General features: G+C 36.1%; 1 protein-coding gene across 39 annotated transcripts in view; it reads right to left on the bottom strand.

The window, feature by feature from the left end:
* The window catches only part of STAU2 (staufen double-stranded RNA binding protein 2), a 296,365-nt gene that overhangs the window by 67,182 nt on the left and 207,705 nt on the right, over positions 1-21,478 (bottom strand). The window contains exon 15 of one of the 39 annotated variants that reach the window (XM_070481056.1): positions 6,847-7,035. The exons of the other annotated variants lie outside the window; for them this stretch is intronic. Within the exon in view, the coding sequence (XP_070337157.1) occupies positions 7,006-7,035 (30 nt within the window). The 3' untranslated portion in view covers positions 6,847-7,005. Of the gene's footprint in view, positions 1-6,846; positions 7,036-21,478 lie in introns of those variants that run through there. 39 annotated transcript variants of the gene reach the window in all.

Genomic DNA, 21,478 nt, shown 5'->3' with positions numbered 1-21,478 from the left:
AGGGCTGTTGAAATCACTGACTATAATCATAGATTCGTCTATTTCTCCTTGCAGTTCTATCAGTTAAGCTTCATGTATTTTGAAGCTCTGTTAATAGGTTCATAAACATTTAGGATAAATTGGTCTTTTCTATTATTATGAAATGATCTTTATCTTTGGTAATATTCTTTGCTCTAAAATCTACTCTGTCTCATATTAATATAGCCATTTCAGCTTTCTTCTGATTTTCTTTGAATATCTTTCAGTACAAAGAACAGATAGCCATGGATATAGAACAATCATCTCTACGAAATATCTGACAAAAATCGTAACATTAATACACAAACGAGCTCTGAATGATTGAAAAGATGACCTCTGGAGCAGGGCAATGTGATTCCCCAGACTGGCAGCATCAGCATCACTTGGGAACTTGATAGAAATTCAAATTCTTAGGCTCCACTCCAGTCCTACTGAATCAAAATTTTGGGATGGGACCCAGAAATCTGTGTTCCAACAAGTGCACCTGGGAATTTTGAGGCATGCCAAACTTTGAGAGTCACTGCCTAGAATGCCTTCTAGCTTCTGATTCTAGGAATAAGTATGTGGATCAAAATAAGCCAAAAAATAATTTTGGGGGGATGAACCAAGCTAAAACTTTCTCTAGCTAGACGGATATTTCTGCAACCCCACATTTACATAATGTTGCCCCAATCAAAGGCCCATTTTTGTATAAGCTAGTTATATAATAATACTCCTGATTAAAGTGTGATAACAGATTAAATAACTATACAAAGAACTAAAATTTGTTTTAAATAGAGTCATATTTCAGTAATAGGGGGAAACACTCATCCCTTTGAGTTTTTAGCTGTGATTTTTAAATGTAGGAAATACTGCCTATGGAAACATTATGATGAATTTTCACCACATGTGACTACTGAGTCTTAGGGACGAATCAAAGTTGGGTAGGACTCAAAAATCCCCTCCTCTTCAAACGACTCTATAGGGCAGAAGTTTCGTTTCCCTTTAGGTCTAGTACAGTAGGTGGGCCATTTTCTGAGTGAAGCTTTCCTACTGGGCATTTATTCAGTGTATATATAGTCTTTTGAGTGCTATCTCACACAGGTGGGATTCTTCTCCATTTTATTTAACTGTGCTTTTTATACCTGGAGAGCTTCTTCTTGCGGTTGATGCTAGTCTCCACCATTTTTAAAGTCCCTCTCAGGGGTGGGGCTGCACTCAGGTCTTTATACAGAGCATCTCATCTAATCTCCACTGTACCCCTGCCAGGTAGGTATTACACTCCTCATTATAGACAGGTAGAGCAACTGGCCTGTGGTCACACCACCAAGGAGTCTGTGGACGAGCTGGCGGATTACTCCTTGACTCTGAATCCTGGAGAATTCTCACTGGGGCCACCATAGCCACTAATTATAACTTCAAAGCATAAAGAATGAAAAAAATAAAAAGACTCATGATCTTAAAAAAGCTCTTTTCTCAGTTCAAAAATTTAATAGACATTTGAACAGTAAATAAGTTGGTTTAGTTTAGCATACATGACATATTTCTAGGTATGAAAGGGAACCAAAGGAAGGAGAAGAAAGTCTTGGCACGTTATAACTGACTGCATGCAAACACACCCCCCCACACAAACACACTAAGCCAGAATATTTCTTTTAAGAAACAGTAGCAGAAGTCGTTTCAGCATATTGCCTTTCATTGAATATGGACTGGACCAAACAGTTGTATTAAGTGCACTTAAGTTTTATTTTTAACAGAAGTCATTGACTTACAAGCTATGTAGACTACTTGAAAAAAATTTTAATTGTCAGAAAGATCAAGAATCATTAAGTGTGATATAGAAATTTCACCATATAATATGCACTATTTGGGAACTGCAATATTTTTATGAATAGTTTGTTAATTGATTTGAACCAATCACTACATAAAACTTAAGAACTTCATTTTTGGGATAACATGAAAAAATGAGGTTCAGATTAAAGTAAGGATGCTATTTAGCCAATTGGGATAGCCCAATTGGTGGTTTTCTCTACAAAGAATGGTAAATAGAGCTCCCATACCTCTTCTAATTTCCTTGTATCAGAACCAAAAATAATATTTAATATTTGCTTTGTACGTTACACAAGAAATTAAAAAAAAAAGAAAGCCCTACGCACAGAGTAGTCAGTGGTCAGCAAAAGAATTTGAAATCCGAAAACGAGACATGTCAGAGGCTACGTGGCTGATCTCTGGTATCTACTTTGAGTAGCAAAAAATAGAGTTATAGAAAAAGCATTTTCAATATGCTGATAAAAGATTAAAAAGAGTCACTTGGCTTGAAGGAATTTATAACATTAGAGACGAGGCTGTAAAATAAAACCAAAAAGCATATCCACAAGGACTTGAAGAAGTCAGAAAAAAAAAAAAAACCTCACGAGTTGTCTAGACAATCGGGAGCAATCATTGACTTAGTTTGTTATAATTTCAAATTAACTCCTCTTGAAATATGTGATTTATGTGTGACCATTGACACAGCTCTTATCTATGATTTCAAAGGTGATCAGATCAAAGCTTAATGAATTTTCTTGATACTGAATTTTTAAACCTTTGAAATCTTATATTTCGGTAATGTACTATTAACTTAACATTTAAGCAAAGCTGCACGATCTGGAGAAAATTCCATCTCTTCTGATGATTAAATTTCAGTAATTGAACATAAAAACATTTGGAACAAGAAGGGCTGTATAAATGAACTGTCAGCATATATTACAGCATTACAATGTTGCTTAGGTAAGAAAACGCTTCTTGAAGAAGCTGGCACAATGAGCAGCCAATTGGAGAAACAGAGGAAGTAATAAGCTATCACTGACACAACGAGGAGGAATTCCATTAAGGCTCCAGGCCAGGTATGCGAAGGAGGTGTGATTGATATGCAGGACTTGGAGATGAGCTGTGTGGGACATTCTGAGGCCTTGCCTACATGCCTCTAACATCACGCTATATTTGCTATCAGAGTTTGACTGAAGTGCTGTTTACAGAGTCATTGCTCTTGCTGGCTCTTTTCTTTTAAATGCTAAGGATTTTGTTTCAGCCGTGCCGTCAGCAAGAGAGCATTTTCACGAGGAAAAGAAAAATATAGTCATGCCCAGAGGGTCTCATGTGAAGATGTGGTTAGTGTTCACTTTTACTGTCAACAACAATTTAAAAAGCTACATTTCATACAAAGGCAGGGAGGACAATGACCATGAGCTCATCAAGTCCCTGTGTTCCTTATCAGTAGGTCCCTTTGGATATTGCTAATAAATGGCAAGATTTTAAAAGCTAGTATAATGACATGATATAAAAACAATTTTAAAAATTTGATATTTATGAGTATGGGAGTATGGAAGAAGTCATTGTTTTGAAGCTGCTTTTAGAATTGCTGCAGAGCATTGGAATCTAGCTCAAGTTAACATAACATCCTCGAAAGGTTAAAAGACAAGAGTTAGTTCTGAATATATATTTCTGGTGCAAGTGATTCTATAATGGAATAGAGGTCAGTTGGATGGATTTGGATAGTTTCAGTCTTTAAAACATTCTTTCTGGAATAGAAGTGAAGCACTGGAAATCGAACAGATGGCATTTTAGTACGTGAATTCCAATACAGTGAGGGTTAAATGATGTTTTACCAAACTCACCCATTACTTACAATAAAAGTGTGTATCGTATCTCAGTTTGTAAGGAGGATGTCAGTCCCGTTAGCCAACACCCAAGTTACAGAAAATCTTCCTGTTTATGGTTCCTGCTACACATTAGAAGAAATGACCAGCCCTGATCCCCGGTTCTGCTCCTAGCCCACTGGACGACCCTGACAAATCGCTCAGCACTCTATGGAAATTAAAAACTCAAAAACAGGGCACACTGGAGGTTAATTTAAATTATCTACAAAGTTTTCTCCAATAAAATAAGGACTGACAACTGGCCCTGACAGAAGTAAAAGAAATAACCTTAAGGTATTTACTTTTTCCATACCTTATTAATTATTTAGCAGTTTTACATCATAAGTACACTTCATCCTTCTTCCAAGACCAAATTCAAATAGACACACTCTAGCCTCATGAGTAAAAAGCAGCAGGCCGCCAGCAGGGCCAGAGCAGTCCCTGTTCCTTGAGTTCATGATGCGGCCCTCAACACCAGCACCCGGTGTTAGGGCAACTGTTTAACTGTTGCTTGGTTTTACTTATCCTTTTAGAGAACTACATTATTACACTTTTAAAATAATAATTTGTTCTAAAATGATCAACTAATTTAATAAATAGGCATGGACCATCTTCTAGGCACAATTCTGTGTACTTAAAAGACAACACTTGGCCTTGAAGGAGTTTACAATCCAGTTACCAAGTGGCACAAGCAGAGAAGCGCAAAGTGCATGGAGAGTCAGCGAAGGGAGAGATGTGGATCGGCCTAGAGAATTAAAAGCATGTTTCTGGGTAAAGGTGACCTCTGCAATGGGATTTCAAAACCCAACATAGGGCCGGCCCGGTGGCACAGCGGTTAAGTGCGCATGTTCCACTGCAGCGGCCCGGGGTTCGCTGCTTCAGATCCTGGGTGCCGACACGGCACCGCTTGGCAGGCCATGCTGTGGTAGGCATCCCACATATAAAGTGGAGGAAGATGGGCACAGATGTTAGCTCAGGGCCAGTCTTCCTCAGGAAAAAGAGGAGGATTGGCAGCAGATGTTAGCTCAGGGCTAATCTTCCTCAAAAAAAAAAAAAAAGCAAAAAAAACCCAAACATAAATATGATAGAAAAAGATAGGGAGAAGGCTGGCCAAAAAGAGGAAAAAATAAGAACAAAATAAACGGTCAGGAAAGCCCAAGAAAATGAGGTGGTTTGGCCAAAGCCAGACAGTGTGGGAGATAGTGGGAGAAGAGGCTGACAAGGAAGTTTGGGGTATACCAATTAGGATCTTGAATTCATTTCTTAAGGAGTCCAGACAGAGGGGGAAAAAAATGGAGGCCAGGCCTGTTTCTACAGGCAACTAACTCGAAACTATGTCAATTAAGTACCCCTGATACATGATACATTGTCCTTTCTTTTACTGGTCATTTGAGCTCAGTGAGCACAGGAATTATGCGTGCCCGCCATTAGCAAACGCTCAAATTTTTGTTAACAAATAAGTAAATGAACAAATAGCTAAATTGATTAAAGGTAAATGTGAAAATCCAAATTTTACTACTAGTATATCTCTTCATGCAAATAAATTCCCATGCGACATTTCAAATAAATGAGCACTTGAATAATTGAACAGAGTTTTCTTTACTCTACATTATTTCCTTTCTGGGTTATTCAAAATATCATATGAATAGACAAATACTAACAAATTTTATATGCAGAGTTGTCACAAACTTGTACTTGAGACCGGTTTTGCATGTTATCAATTAGCTATTTGTATAAAAAGCAAAACAGCTATTTTGCCAAACACAGCATCTAATTTTAGAAAATCTTTTTTTCATCAGTTTTTCCTGAAGGTATCTATTCTTCATACCTGCTTTAAAAAAGGTTGTTTTAAAAGGGAAATACAAGGAAATCTCTTATAAGAGCCACATATACACACAAAACCCCCCACCATATCTAATATTTCAGACTTTCTCTTTCTCATTGGCTATTGAACTCTTGAAATTGGTGGGGATGGTCAATTCCATAAACTCTTTCCCTCCCACCTGTGGCATCATTCAAGCAAGGCAGTATTTTAATGGAGCCATGGCCTGAGAACACTCTCGTCCGTCAGGCTGCCAATGCTATCCGTAGGTCAGTTAGGAAAATGATGCAAAGACTTTCTGCATCATTTTTGAAAGGACTGTCCAGAAATTGCTCTGGGAAGGACCTGGGACTCAGCGCCTGTTATTAACTCTGGTAGATGGCAGGAGTGGAGGTTGGTAAATGTGAATCGATTGGTGTAGAAGAGAGGAAATCTGGGGCTTCCTCCCCAAACTGAAAACCTCTAATCACCACTGGAAATGAATAAGGAGGTAAAGAGATGACTTGTGAGTTTTCTGTAACAGTACAGGAGGCTCCAAACCCAGCAGTGCTATGGAAGAAGAATTTACTCCTCTCCCCTTTCACAAACGCACACAGGCGTGCCCTTCCATTTGATAAAGAGGGTGAGAGGGGATGTTCTGATTTGTTTGTTTGTTTAATGTCTAACTCTTGCCTGGTCCTGCTGCATTCTGCAACTTGAGAAAGGGCACTTTTCTTACAAACTGCCCACATAAGGCTTCCTGGTACATCTGAAGAGCTTTACATATATCAGTGCAAGGCAACATTGTGGTTCTATTATTAATGTCGAACAATGGTTGAAGTAATCCCAGGACAATTTAGCTTGATTCAGCTTAACAACTGACACTTCAAAAGAAAACCAAAATTTGGGATCCAAGAAAGGAGAGGTTAAACTTCGTTTAAAAACCAGAATATCAATTTTCACTAGGTATAACCTATGGCACACATATTAATTCATGTTTTATAATGAATCATAACCTATATTAATTAACTACTGTGATGAAAAATTTAGGAGAATCGGTGATTCTGAAATATAAATTTTCTTATATAATTTGTTTAGAAAAACATGAGTTTACTATAAACAAAAGGCATTTTGTGTGGTTCAAATATTTAATCCAGGCAAAACGGTTTCAGTTTTGTGGCACACAGTCTATACTCAATAAACGTTAGGGAACGTATGTGTGAATGAATGGAACTATCAGAAACCCGTTTTGTCTTTTGAAAGCACAATGGGGTAACATAAGTGCATTCTTCTAGCGAGTATAAACTTGTAAATTACCTTTATTTGTAAACATAATTTCAAATTCCAAATAAAACGATGGGACTAAAATCAGAAACCAATATAAATATATATTTTCGGTATTTTTCCAGTGCTTTTGACATTATATTTGTATCCAGTTGTGAATGTTCAAAGATAAAAATATGATCAGGTTTCCTACTTTGAAGAGTAAATTCATCATAAAACAGCTTCTGATTACAGAGAACCCAGCATTTATGTCTCTGCTGGTCCAAGGAAATAAAGCTGTAATAAAGGAAATAAAGCTGTAATAAATTGCTCCCAAGCAAAGGTAAAATGACCACCCAATTAAGCCATAACTTAAAAAATCACCTTGAGGTTAAATTGGGAAGAAATATGAGGAAAAGGGCAATTAAAGATCAGTCTTTTAAATTTGAGGTCTCCTCATTGACAATGAAAGATTCAGTTACTTAAACTGTTTTTCACTATTTCACTTATGAGTTGCTCTTAACAATATTTCAGCCCTCAACAGAGGAAATAAGGAATGCGCTTAAAAAAAAAAAAAAGCTATTCCAGGCTATCAAAATCTTTGCTAAGAAAAATAAACTAATCAAGAGTGATCTCCCGGTTTCTCAGAAGTTCACCAATTCCAAATGTTCACGTAAGTTTCCAAGGGGAAGAAAACAATAAAGCTTCTCCACAACACAACGCTTAATAACTCGCTCGGGGAACAGGGGTTAACAGCAGCAACATTTTGTAAAATACATTTAACTATAATTAAAATAAGTACTCATTTATTTCTTTTTGAAACAGCTAACTTTCTATTCCCCAGTACTGAGAAGTATGCATCAATTTTGTCTACCAATTCTTAAGGGATTTTCTAGAATAGTGTTCAAGAAAAGACTGAATGTGCTCTTAGCAATACTTTTGGCAGAAGGCATTGTTTTTCCAAATTTGTTGTTTTCTTTAAAAAACCAACAACAATGTAACTAATAAATATATCTACAAAGCAAATGAAAAGGAGACATCCTTTACATTTAAGCACACTGGCCAGTTATTTCTTTTTCAAAAGATCTTCAGTATTAGTTAATGATACAGCAAATGAAAATGATAAAAAATATTAATCACATAACTGAAAAAAGACTAGTTATTTTCCCTTGTTTTAAAATTCTCTTCCTGCTTCTTTTAAAATCCACCAAAAAGACATAGTTTGCTATAAACGTCACACAAATGGGATGGATAAATAGTTAAATTCAACCGAAGGAGGCCTTAGCCTAATGTACCGTTGTCTGTCAGCTAATCTCTCCTGGTTTAACAATCTGAGTTTAACTACTTCATGATGAATGAGACAGGGTGCAAATGACCTGAGTGTTTCAGCCCATAAAACAGGCTTAGGGAAATAAAACCTGCAAATTTGATCACCAGCCTTAGATTGGCCATCATTGGCGATATAGTTAGGGTTTTAACAGAGACCAGCGGTTTTAAAGAAATCGTCTAATTGTGATATTAGGTAATGAAATGCCAATAATTTACATTTAAAGTACCATTTATCCTAAAGCAGCCTACGACATGGAAGATCTGCCGTTACATAGCTAAAGTTCGGAGAGCCCTGAATTGAAAGGTGGCAGGCTAATTGTCGGAGGACCTACTGGGGCTCGGAGTTTTATAGACTCAGTTTTACAGAAAGTTTCTTAGGAGCATTAACATGTAGTCACATTAAGCAAAAAAAAAAAGACTCCAGTTATTAACAGCAGTAGGTCTATTGTTCAAGAAGAAATACATTTCACGAGATTCATTATGAAAGAGGGGGGTGGAAATCCTTTTTGGCATTCTGCATATAAAATCTTCTCAAAAAGACATCTGCAGTTTAAAAAAATTCCACCTACTTTTACTACTACAAGCTTTGTTAATTTTCTACAGTTCTCTGCTCTGACTTAAAAGTCATTTCCTTAAGAAAACAGATGACAGACAACTTGAGTGACTGATTATACTGTGCCATCACTTTGTTTTTCTCAGAGGCCTTGGCTTAAGAGGATGGATGTTAGTGTAAATGACAGAAAGGGGAGCTTCGCATAAGATTTCACTTCTGTTCAAAGACAAGCTAATGTAACCTCACCGCGGGGCAATCAACTTGACAAATGGACACCGAGTAGCCCTCTGCCTCCCACTGAAACCCGAGCGCCTGATTTACACAATATCCTCTCCGTAGACGGAGAAGGCTTCGTGCTGCTCGGCTGTATAATGGGTTGATCTGATAATTCTGTGCATGTAATGAAATTCGATAATATGGAGGTGAAACGCGTCTCAAAGAATGAAGCGAGTTAATGAACTTATAAAACTACACAAGTCTTTTAAAACCTGAATAAACAGAAAAAGGGACTTAGCTCAAACCACGTTAAGAAAACGTAAGCAGTTCTCATGCTTAACTCTGCAATCAATTAAAGATATATGGCTTTGACTTACAACGAATAAAAGATCCTCGCTTTAAGGAGCACGGCTCTGTTTAAACAATCCCACATCATCTGCAGGCCAGGGTGTGCCTTATCTTTTCCATCACATTTTGCCGGCCCTCAGGTCTTTACCTCAAGAATTTTACATTACTCTATCCTGTTAAACTATTTCCTTGGAAGTTTAATATTTTTCCTTTTAAAGTGGGAAATTTCTTAAGAATTTATAAATACCACCATGCAAAATTAACCAAGAGTTCATCTGCAGATTTAAACATACCATAAATCGGCTATGGACGCAAAAATCAGAGCTTCATAACAAATATAAACTTCTGCTTTAAAGGCATAGCAAAAATTCTAACTTATTCGAAATACGAATGTTTAGATAAATTATTTAACAAAGAAATGCATGGCCTAGTATATTTTGCAGGCAAGGCTGGTTTCAAACCCTCTGTAGGCAAACTTCCTATTGGTATTAATGCTTGCAAATAAATACCATGAATGTAAACTGCAATCAGAAGCAGTTTTAACACATGTAAATGTTGAATGAGGTAGAATTTTAGTCTTATGTTTACTTTGCTGTTGTCACAAATAAAAAAAGGACTTATGAAAACATTTCACGCTGAAGTGAATGGATTTCAACAGCTGCTGATTTGGTGACATGCAGAACCCCAGTGGAGACATCCTGCTGAATTAACGTTTTGGAAATGTTAAAAAGAAACTTCAAACAGACCTCGTTTAGCAGGCGGTCAAAGATTTTGCTCAGTGGGGATCATGTGAAGGCTAGCAGAGCAGTCACTCAGCCATGAATCAGACTTGTCAATAGTTGCCTATTTCCTCAACAGGTGATTCAAAAAGGCCCACAGTCTACTTCCCCAACATTTCTGTTTGTACTTGCACAGAAAAAAATTGCCCTAGACTACTGCTCTGGCATTATTTAGGAAGGCACAGCAGGCAGGGTTGGGGGAATAGTAGTCTAAGGGGTTTAAATATATTTTTAAAATTTTTACTTTTGCTTCTCTCTAGCCAAAAAAATTAGCTAAGCTATATTTAAAATCTACTGATTTTCAAATAAACTTTTATCCTAAGCTAGAAATCTGGAACAGATTCAAAGAATTCTAGAACAGCAAGGAATCTTGGTGACAACAAAGATCAAATCCCTCATTTTTTTTTCTTCTTCTTCTCCCCAAAACCCCCCAGCACATAGTTGTATATTCTAGTTGTAGGTTCTTCTGGCTGTGCTATGTGGGACGCCATCTCAGCACGGCCTGATGCGTGGTGCCATGTCAGCACCCAGGATCCGAACCTGCTAAACCCTGGGCTGCCGAAGAGGAGAGAGTGAACTTAACCACTGCGCCATGGGACTGGCCCCCAAACCAAACCCCTTATTTTACAGATGAGAAAACTGCGACCTACAAAGACTTAGCAGAGATTTAAGCAATTTGCCAAAGATCATATATTTATTTATTGATGTGTTAGGACTAGAATGTCCACCTTCTGACTCCCCAGTTCAATACACATTATACTTATCCTTATCCTTAAGAAATAAATCAGAATTAGGCTTCATTTAGCAATGTAAAACTACTTAAGGAAAGAAACCGTTAAACTGGGCAAGATCTCATGGTTCAGTGTTTTTCTGATTTGGCATGTTTGATTTTACTTTTTTCCTTAAACTGGCCAGAGAGATAGTTAATGGAAAATTCCTTCTCCAAATCACCAAGAAGTGGGGGTGGATGGGGGGGGGGGAGGGTGAAAAGAAGTCCAGTACTAAGCTTTGTTTTCAACTCTCAACATTTAAGAGTTTAGTACAAATATAGAGTACAAAAATAATAAAGCATTTCATTGTTACTGATTCAGATTGGCATTGTAAACTGTGCGATACAAGCTACTATTATGTCGGAAAATTACCAGGTATCCATTAAATGAGCCCAGACTATTTTCTATTGTTCAAGGGTTTTTTAGTTGTTTTTGAAAGCAGAGTACAGAGTTCAGTGAAAGTTCTCGGAGGTGACTCCACCATCATAGCTGTGCTCATTAGCTTAGTCAACCTCACCTACGGCTCCCGTCAATACACAGTCATTACCAGCCAATGCGAAGATGGAATCTGAGGTTTAGCAAATCACCTCATACTGGCAAGAAGTTTCCCAGAAAAGTACCCTGTTGAAAATACTTTCTACATAATTCAGAGAGAAAAATTAGGAAGAAACTTAAGTAAACGCCAATCCCATAAACATACACACACAATCATAAACACAAACTTCTCAGGGCCCAAGCTTACTAATTCTTATTATTAAAATTTACCTTTTAGAAGTTGAACTCCTCATATGTAAGAGGAAACAGGTACCCTAACACAAAGGTTGGTGGGAGTGTACAAGACAAATTGGGTTTATACATCAAAATGAAAAATGCCTTCATCCTTTGACCCCAAATTCCCACATATAGAAATTAACCCAGAGGAGATAATTCAACAAGTGGGGAAAGATATATGTGCAAGGATTTTCATGGCAGTATTTTTTATGGTAGTGCAAAGTTGGAAATTAAGTTAAATTAAAATTAAATTAAAAGTTGGCACGAAAATAAAGGTACATACACTGGCATATTTGCAGCTGTTAAAAATGGTCATTCACTTAACATAAAGCTACAACAAAGATGTTGAAAATCACCATTCACTTAATATAAAGTTACAGGAACATTAGCATAAGGATTGGCAAATAGTTTAACGAAACAGAACAGAGTGCCCAGAAATAGACCCACACTTATTTGGCCATTTGATTTTCAACAAAACACCAAAGTAATCCAATTGTGTTAGGATTCCTAACTGAACACCACACATAAAAAACCAAACAAACAAAAAACCTTGACTGCCTCCTCTCACCACACACTATTAACTTTAGGTCTATCTTAGACCTAAACATAAAAGCTAAAACTATCAAGCTTTTGGATAAAAACAAAGGAGAACACTTTCACAAATTGGGAACAGGCAAAGGTTTCCTAAAATAAAGATAAATAATCATAAAATTAAAAACGTAAATTGGACTGCATCAAAATTAACAACTTCTGCTCTTGAAAATACATTGATAAGAAGATGTATAAGGAAGCCACAGACTAAGAAAAAATATTTGCAAACATGCATGACAAAGAATTGGTATCTAGGATATATAAAGAACTCCCATAACTTAATAATCAAAAGACAAACAACCTATCTAAAAATGGGCAAAAATTTGAACAGAGTCTTCACAAAGAAAGATGACCAACAAACACACAAAAAGGTATTCAACATCACCAGTCATCAGGGAATAACAAATTAAAACCATCATGAGACACCATTACACACCCACCAGAAAGGCCAAAATTAAAAGGACAACACCAAATTTTGGCAGGGATGTGTAGCAACTGGAACTTTCATACATGGTTAGTGGGAATGTCAAATGGTATCTTACATAAAACATACACCTGCACTATGACCCAGTAATTCCACTGTTAGGGATTGATCCAAAGGAAATAAAAACATAGCCACAAAAGACTTGTACAAGCACGTCCATAGCAGCTGTATTCGTGGCGGTTAAAAACTGGAAACAGCTCAGGTGTCTATCAAAAGAAGGATGAATAAACAAACAGTGCACATTCATACAATGAAATATTACTCAGCAATAGAAAGAAACAAACTCCAGATAGACACAACAACACAGATGAATCTGAAAAACATTTTGCTGAGTAAAGCAAGCATTACTTGCTTTAAAAGAAGCATTACACAAAAGAGTGTACATTGCATGAGGTCATTTATATGAAGTTCTGGAACAGGAAAAATAATATATCATGGAACTATATCAGAACTATGGCTGCCTTTGAGAGTGGTGAGGGCTGGGATTTACTGAAAAGAGACAGGAGGGAGCTTCTTGTGGTGATGGTAATGTTTTATATCTTGATGGGGGGCATTGAGTTGCATAGGCATATGGTCAGAACTTGTCACCTGGTATACTTAAGATTTGTGCATTGTATTGTTTGTAAATTTTACCTCAAAAGGAAAAAAAGGAACCATAAACAAACATCGAACTCAAGTTAATGGCACGCACGCTACGTTATTGGGCGAGGGTATGCTGATGTCTCCTCCTTTCTTTGAAATGCAACTCCCCAAAAATATAGATTAATAGAGAGACGCTTAAATAGAGAGATAGATGACAAAGAAGGTATAGTAATCACAGTTGTAGGTGATTTGCAATGAGCAGGTATAAATTTTCAAAACAACATTTTGCCAAACCGACATTTTACCTCTATTAATAGATACTTCTTTCATCTTTGTATACAATTAAGTTTAACTTCTCTGAAAAGATAGAATGGCTGAACGATTTTCAAGTCCATCTACGGCAAATGTCAAATGAAAATATAAGATAAAACTAGTTCAGTTTGATCAGTTGATCTGAGTATAGAGTTGGTCACGTTTTTGAACAATATGAAAATGCAGCAGTCGTTATACCACCTTCAATTAAAACCTATGACACGGCTCAGAGCAAAAAATCTTCTTAAAATGACCTATAATAACAATAAACTGCAAACCACTTGCATCATAATTAGAAATATAAAAATTATTAAGAAATAATGTTATCTTATGTTTTAATGAAACTTTTGTTAATAAATAACATTCTGAATTTGTAGATTACTGATTTATATGTATGCAGGAGGAAAAACTACATTTTTCCAATTGTGTTGAGCCAACAAAACAGAGATAAAAAATCACAAGATACTGTAGAACCCCCCAGGGTCATGTAAAATAAGAATATTTTATTACAATCTCAGAGTCCCTTTATCATATATGTTCAGATTAAAAACCTAAACTGTGCTGCCATTTCTAAATGAATGTATTCTATTGATAAAAGGAAGAGTTTATACTCATTTGTTGAGTATGATTTTTTATTTGCAACTGAAACAATAATCTACTTTGTATCACATTCTGGAATGCTTGGCTGGAACTCAAAACACGGCACAAGGAAACTGATCTATGCAAATTACAAGTGGACTGGTCTCTTTAAGTATTCTAAGCACCAAATATATAACTGTATATAAAATTTGATGATATATAAGGGAATATACTATGGTATTCAGTAATTTACAGATATTATATTAAATATGCCACTTAATATTATAAAAACTATATAATAGAACTCAGAAGGATTTCTTCATTTTGCTGGCTGGTACAATGCACTTTCCCCTCTCGGTTATACAAATAATTAGCATCACACATCAATAAAGTAAAAGCATTCTCCCATTGGAATTGAGAATTTAATTGGAATTGTTAATGAGTATAAGAAATGGTCAAAATATTAAAAGAAGTTTACCTTAAGCATTTATAATTTTCTTCTAACAAGTTATTTAAAAAAATATATCAGTTACTTTACCAAATGATTTCATTCCTTATTTAATGTCTTCTCTATTTAACGCAATATTGTAAAGTCTTTCAATTGTCAAATAAAATGCCAATAAATATTCATACTTTTTTCATTACTTAATTTACCCACATTTAAAGACACGGTCTCTTAAAATAAATCACACACTACTAGAGGGAATAATACACAAAGCTCAATATATATGTGTATAGTTAACCTAATTCTTGACTTTATTTAATGAAAAATGTGACTATAAAATAACAATGATTAAAATATACCAGAAACTATGTTACAAATGCGTATTGTCTTTTTAATATTCTGGTAAGGAAGCAACGATTGATTAACCCATCTGTAGATTTCCATTTTGGAACTGCTGTTCACAAGACTGTCTACCTCGACTGCGTGTTCTCTCTCTCTTTCTCCCCTCCCCCTACACATATATATTTACACACACACAAAGTTGCCTTCTCTTATGACCACACTATCAGATACAGTGACATTAATTGGCCGACATCTCTAAATAACTTGTAGTTATTTATAAAAATCAAAGCCACCAAAAAAAGTGATAAAACTTGCTAAGAAAAGAATGTTTGGAAAATTCTGAAGACATTTCTGAAAGTGGAAACTTAAACATATCACTAAAATAAACAAACATTGCCTCCCAAGATGCTAAGATGACCACTTTGGAGGAACCAATACTTACTCAGATGTGTACGTTCTGGAACGTGTGTGTGTGTCTGTGTGTGCTTTAACTGCCACATTTGAAGGAAGTGTGCTAGAATGGAAAGAACTCTGTCAGAAGGCCTGGGTTTGAGTTTCACCTCTGCCATTTGTAAGCTGTGCAAGTTTGGACAAGTCCCTTCACTTCTTTGGGTTTCAATTTCCTCATCTTTAAAAGAAAAGAGTTTATCTAGACCAGCACAGTTCAATAGAAATATAATGTGGGCTACACATGTAATTTTTATAGCTAAATTTAAAAAGTAAAAAGAAACAGATGAAATGAATTTTAATAATATATTTTATTTAACCCAATATATCCCAAATATTATCATTTCAACATTTAATCAATAAAAAAATCAGTAATGAGATCTTATACATTCTTTCTTTTTTTTGGGGGGGGGTACTAAGTCCTTGAAATTCCATGTGTATTTGTGTATTTTATACTTAAGCACACATCCCACTTTGGATCTGCCACATTTCAAATGCTCAACAGCCACATGTGGCTAATGGTTAACATATTGGACAGCACAGACCTAGACAGTTGCTAACACTTCCTTCAGTTGTAAAAACTCTATGACTACTTTATGGCCAAAATTAATATAACAATAGAATTAGTATCAAATTCAGCACAAGTATACGACAATCAGAGATGAAATGCTTCTGTGGAATATCTTCTTTCATCAGGAAAGGTTCATTAATTTCCTATCTTATCTGGCATTTTAAACTTTGGATGATTTTTCCTAACATTGAACAATCATTAAGAAGTAAAGAACGGGCAATTATCTTCTGAACTCAACCCCACAAAGAGTGGATTACTTAATCTATTAAATTGGCTTAAGTCTATTAAATAATTGCCAAGTCTTCATTTCATATTATATGATGCAGATTTGGCCTTAATCTGAAGCTTAGATCTTTATATAATCATAAGGATCATAAGACTATTTTTCAAATGAATAAACATCCAAAATTATTACTATAGTGATAAAGCCTACTTCATTTCTGCTTTGTTTCATTCAGTCTAAATTATTAAGGCTATTAAAACATTTGAGATTAGTGAACCACAGCACAAGCAAATCAATGTTCAATAATAGATATCATTATCAATTCTTGGCAGCCTATTACTGGGAAAGGCCATGCTCATTAAAACAGGTGATGGTACTCAGGTTCTAATTGAAAAAGAATGTAAAAACAATTAGCTATGTCATATCCTTTGGTAATTTAAAGGCTGGAGTAGAACCACTTCATCACAGGTCATCTTTTCAATCATCAATTATACTTGCAACAGACCCCTGCAAGTTATCTATCTCCAGGTACAATCGTACAGCATCTTAATTAGCTTATGAGTTTGTTTTACCAAACTTCACAAAAATCACACACATGTACTTTCTGACATTATTATAATCTTTTGAACCTACTCTTTCTCCTTCAAGTTTATAATAGAATAATAATAGCACACTCAAGCATTTCTTTGTCATTATAACCCATTATATAACAGAACTCTTATTTTTTAAAAAAGCAGTTAATAAAACATCCCACATGCTTTGTCAAAATACAAAAGGTGTTTCTGCAAATCTCTAAAATTTATTCCAACATTATATATAGTGAAAGCTGATGATACTAATTCATATTTATAGGTGGCAACATAACAACATTTTGATCCCTTAAAAACTAGCGTAAGATACACTGTGTTTGTAAATTTGCCTACAAGATAAAATAATGTCATTTGAAGCCAACTTTCTATATGATTCATATTTTGTAAGAAGCATTCAGCGGAACAAGCCTGACACATAATACTGTCTCATTTCTGGAGGAAAAAAGGTAAATGTTATTGCTATGCCGTAGTCACCTATAATTCCTCCAAGCAATTATCTACTACAGGTCAGATGCCAGTGAAGAAAGTGATAAAGACAAAGCCAGGGAAACTCTTATGTTGTGTGGCCCAGGCCCAGCATCCTGCCCGGCACTTAGGAGACATTCAATGTCGGTTGCATGAATGGTCACAGAGTATATACACAGTACAGTATATAGGTGTGTATACACCGTGGCCTGCATTCATTCTATAAGAAACATACACGCACACCACACATACTATGTAGGCTTTTTTTTTTTAACTAGAGAAATGTATTAGCAAAAACTTTTAATGTGATTCTGAAGTCTAAATCTTAGCTCTCCATTTGGTTGGCATCAAAACTCGCCTTTCCTGCTTTCTTTCATTAAGCCCTCCATTCATTCATCAAGTACTGATGTAACTGGCACTATGATAGGCATGAGGCTGAAATACAAAGAATAAGTATATCATGAAGACAAACACATAGACCAATAATTATAGTTTTGTAAACAAGAGAATTGCTATGTGGGGAGATTAAGAAACTTGCCCAAGGTAACCCAGCCTGTAAGCACAACCACCAAGTGTCAAATCTCAATCTCTATGTCTTCCAACTATCCCATGAAACATAAGCCTAGAGCTGGTAAGGAGTATAATGGTTAATTGTATGTATCAACTTGGTTAGGCTGTGGTGCCCAGTTGCTTGGTCAAACATTAATTTAGATGTTGCTGTGAAAGCATTTTGTAGACGTATTGACATTTATAATCAATTGACTTTAAGGAAAGGAGATTATCCTTGATAATGTGGGTGGGCCTCATCCAATCGGTTGAAGATCTTAAGAGCAAAATGAGGTTTCCCAGAGAAGAAGGAATTCTGCCTCAAGACCATAACATAGAACTCCTGCCTGAATTTTATCCTGCTGGCCTGCCCTACACATTCCTGACTCAAGACTGCAACATCAGCTCTGCCTGTGTTTCCAGTCTACTGACCTGCACTACAGATTTTGGACTCAACAGCACCCACTACTGCATGAGCCAATTATTTAAAATCTCTTTCTCTCTCCATAAATATCCTATTGGTTCTGTTTCTCTGGACAAGCCTCACTGACACAGGGAGGCACAGCTACACATGGAGGTTGAGAAGGCATCAAAATGTGGACAATAATGCAATGCATGGAAGTGGATAAGACACAAAAGGAACCAAGGTACCAACGATAAAACTTGGGTCCAACAGCATTTAAGGGGCCAGCAAAGACAAGGAGTCAAAAGGAAGAGATAAGTCAAGGCAAAAGAGGGCTTCACGAAGGAAGGGAAGCAGTCTTGCAGAAAGGTCAGACAGGATGAGGGCTGAGTATAGGGCCCGGTATTTGGCAATGAGTAGGACGATGGTGACCATGGCCAGGGCGGTTGTAACGGTGGTTAGGATGGAAATCATACTGTATACATTGATTGTATACCAGTGAATAAGATGTGAGAAAGTGCAAAAAGTTTGGCAATTGAAGAAAGAAAGAAAACAATGTAATTGCTCAAAAAAGGGAGGTTGAGCGGAGGGGAAAGACTTTCTAGAATGAGGGAGATATTTGTAAGTTGAAGGAAAGAAGCCGTTGGAGAAGAAGATAAAGGTAGATGGCAACTGCTGGGAAATCAAGTCCCAGAAGAAGTAGAATGTCCCTGAAGATGGGCTCTACACCACAGGGTGGGAATAACTCTGATCAGAAGTGAAATACCTCTTCAAGACAGGCAGTGTACAGATAAGAGATCGGCGCTCTCAAGACTGCCCTAAAGTCGGGGCTCCACATCTTTATTTTATTTATCCCTTATTTTCTCACCTCCCTTAGTTTAGAGGTGAGGTTATCATCGAAAATCTTCATTAAATAATATATATGTGTCTAGTACCATAAGGGATTCAAAAAACCATGAGACCCGTTCTCTGCCAGTCCACCTGTCCAGCTAATACGGCCCAGTACATATTTAGTCACTAAATAAACCAACCAAAAGTCTTAACCATTCCTAGAGTTAAATTATTACTAGTATAGGGTTACACAGTAAATTGTGGGAAACCTTTAGCCAAATACACTCATTTCTGCCAGTGATTAGTGAAAAATATTCTTGGCTGTCTGCTTTTCATCTTTTGTACGAATTTTTTAGGCAGAAGCTTGAAAACAAGATTTCCAATACATGGTTTGGTTAAAATTTCAATTATAAAAATAACTATATGATCTTAGTGTCTGCAAAAAGAGACCACTATTAGAATTTACAAGCATGATAAAATAGCACAGTATTTAATCTCAATATGTTCAAATGTTTAGAAGACTAAACTTGAGACTAGTGATGCGATCGATAAATCTTCTCTTTTGTTATTTTCTTAGCTATCAATATAAAGTGATTATACAAGAAATACACAACAATTTTTTCCTTAAAATACAAAGGAATTTGCACAATGTTTTCACCTTCTACTAAACTAGGGGATGAGTGGTTAGAGGCTAAAATCTTTAGGTTCTCCAGCGATGCATTAACTAAACGAAAAGGACAACTTTACTCATTTCAAAATGTTTTATTATAACAGCAATCTTCGAAGGCAAACACAAAAGATTCTACTATGCTTAGATTTTAAAACATAAATAACCAATTTAATGCATCACTAATGATGTACAATAGATGTCTTCTTGTAGTACCAATTCAAATAAGAGACTGATGTAATCTGCCAGATACTTCAAAGTAACTAATTTGGTAATAAGAAAACACTTCTTCTGTGCAAACCCTCCTAATAAAAAAAAAAAAACTGTGGAAACCTTCTCAGTTGGATATTTACTAAAGAAAAGTGTGAACTCTCATTAAAATGTTATTTAATAAGAAAAAGAAAACTAAGTACTTTAGGTCTTAAAAATTTATCTTGAATAACATTAGGCTTTTAAATGGAAATGTGTCTCTATACAAAGAAAATAGATATTAATGGCAAAGTATGACCTACTTTAGAATTGCGTATTTATGTTCAATGTGTTTATTTTTGATGTCTTAAAATTTTAAATCCCTATTACATTTGTTGCTATTATGTTGTATGTCCCATAAACACCCACTCCAGATGCTCTATCTATGAAAGACGTATGCTAGAACATTTCACTTCTCTATAAATCTTCCCCTACAAGTATAAGTAAGACATTTCCAGAGTCTCAACTTCTAAGGTAAAGGCTTAGATCAGTTTTCTGAGCATGTTCTCCTACAATATTTAACATATTTTTCCAAGAAAAGAACCTCCTCTCTGCCTTTGCTCTACCTTACCAACCACAGAATCCACAATTCCAGCCTCAATGGAAAAGAAGAAGTATAAAATTCGACAAGTGTTTCCAAAAGCATCTTTAATAAGATTACTGCTCTTTGACCAAGGCCAACTGCAATCTGTTTTTGGCCCACAAATGTCAACCGAAATATAAATGTAAATTAAGACGTTTTCAATTATCTGTTGTTTCTTCTCCAGGAGCAGCTAATCCTGAGAAAGTACCTATTATTCCACAAAGGAACAAGAGAGGAGTTTCCATTTCTATAGCCACTGCCGGGTGGCGAGGGGCATCTAGAAGTGGCCCACAGGAACCCAGGAGACGATTCCCAGGGTTCCTTCCAGTGGTAGTCAAAAGATCCAGGATCTAATCACCTAATTTGTGAAAAACATTTTTAAAATTGGAAATTTTTTTTATGGCTAATAATTGAAGGGCAGAAGTAACACCCAAGATGTTACAGTAGGATTTTCCTTTGCTGCCTAGTATTTTAGGATACATGTTTCCAATTAAAGAAAAAAAACTAAGTGATTTGAGCATATAATAATAAATTATATTATCAACAGGGAAGCATTATATTATTTATTCCACAGAATTTTAGAACTAGAAAAAAGATATTTCCCAAATTAATATGCTAAATTATTTCTCGCTTAATAGAATTATTGTATATGCCCTGAGCCAGCACATTAGCCATAATTGCTTTGCATGTTTGCAAATATTCATGGCTTCTCATGACCCTTGGATGGAATCCAAATTCTTTGTCCTAGCGTCCAAGACCCTTCGCAGTCTGATCTCTCTCTCTCTCATGCCAGCCCGTGTTCCCCCTAACACCTAAAGACCAATGCTATACTTCAACCAAAGGGTTCTGTCCACTAAATGAGCCTCACTCCTCCCCCATCAGTGCCTAGGCTCCTGCTGGCCCTGCGGACAGACCAAATGCCTTTCACTGAATGGCTTTCTTTTCTATCACCTCAGGGAAAATTGAGTTCATGCTTCACCTTCTAGAGAGAAGGCTGCCTTCTGCATAAAATTTTCTTAGTCAAAATCATCCCTATCCTGTCCCCCAAATTCTTTAAACATTAT

This window comes from Equus asinus, chromosome 12 (genome assembly GCF_041296235.1).
Source record: "Equus asinus isolate D_3611 breed Donkey chromosome 12, EquAss-T2T_v2, whole genome shotgun sequence".
Lineage (NCBI taxonomy): Eukaryota > Metazoa > Chordata > Mammalia > Perissodactyla > Equidae > Equus > Equus asinus.
Note: the sequence above shows the minus strand (reverse complement) of the source record. Positions and strands in the feature narration are given on the sequence as shown.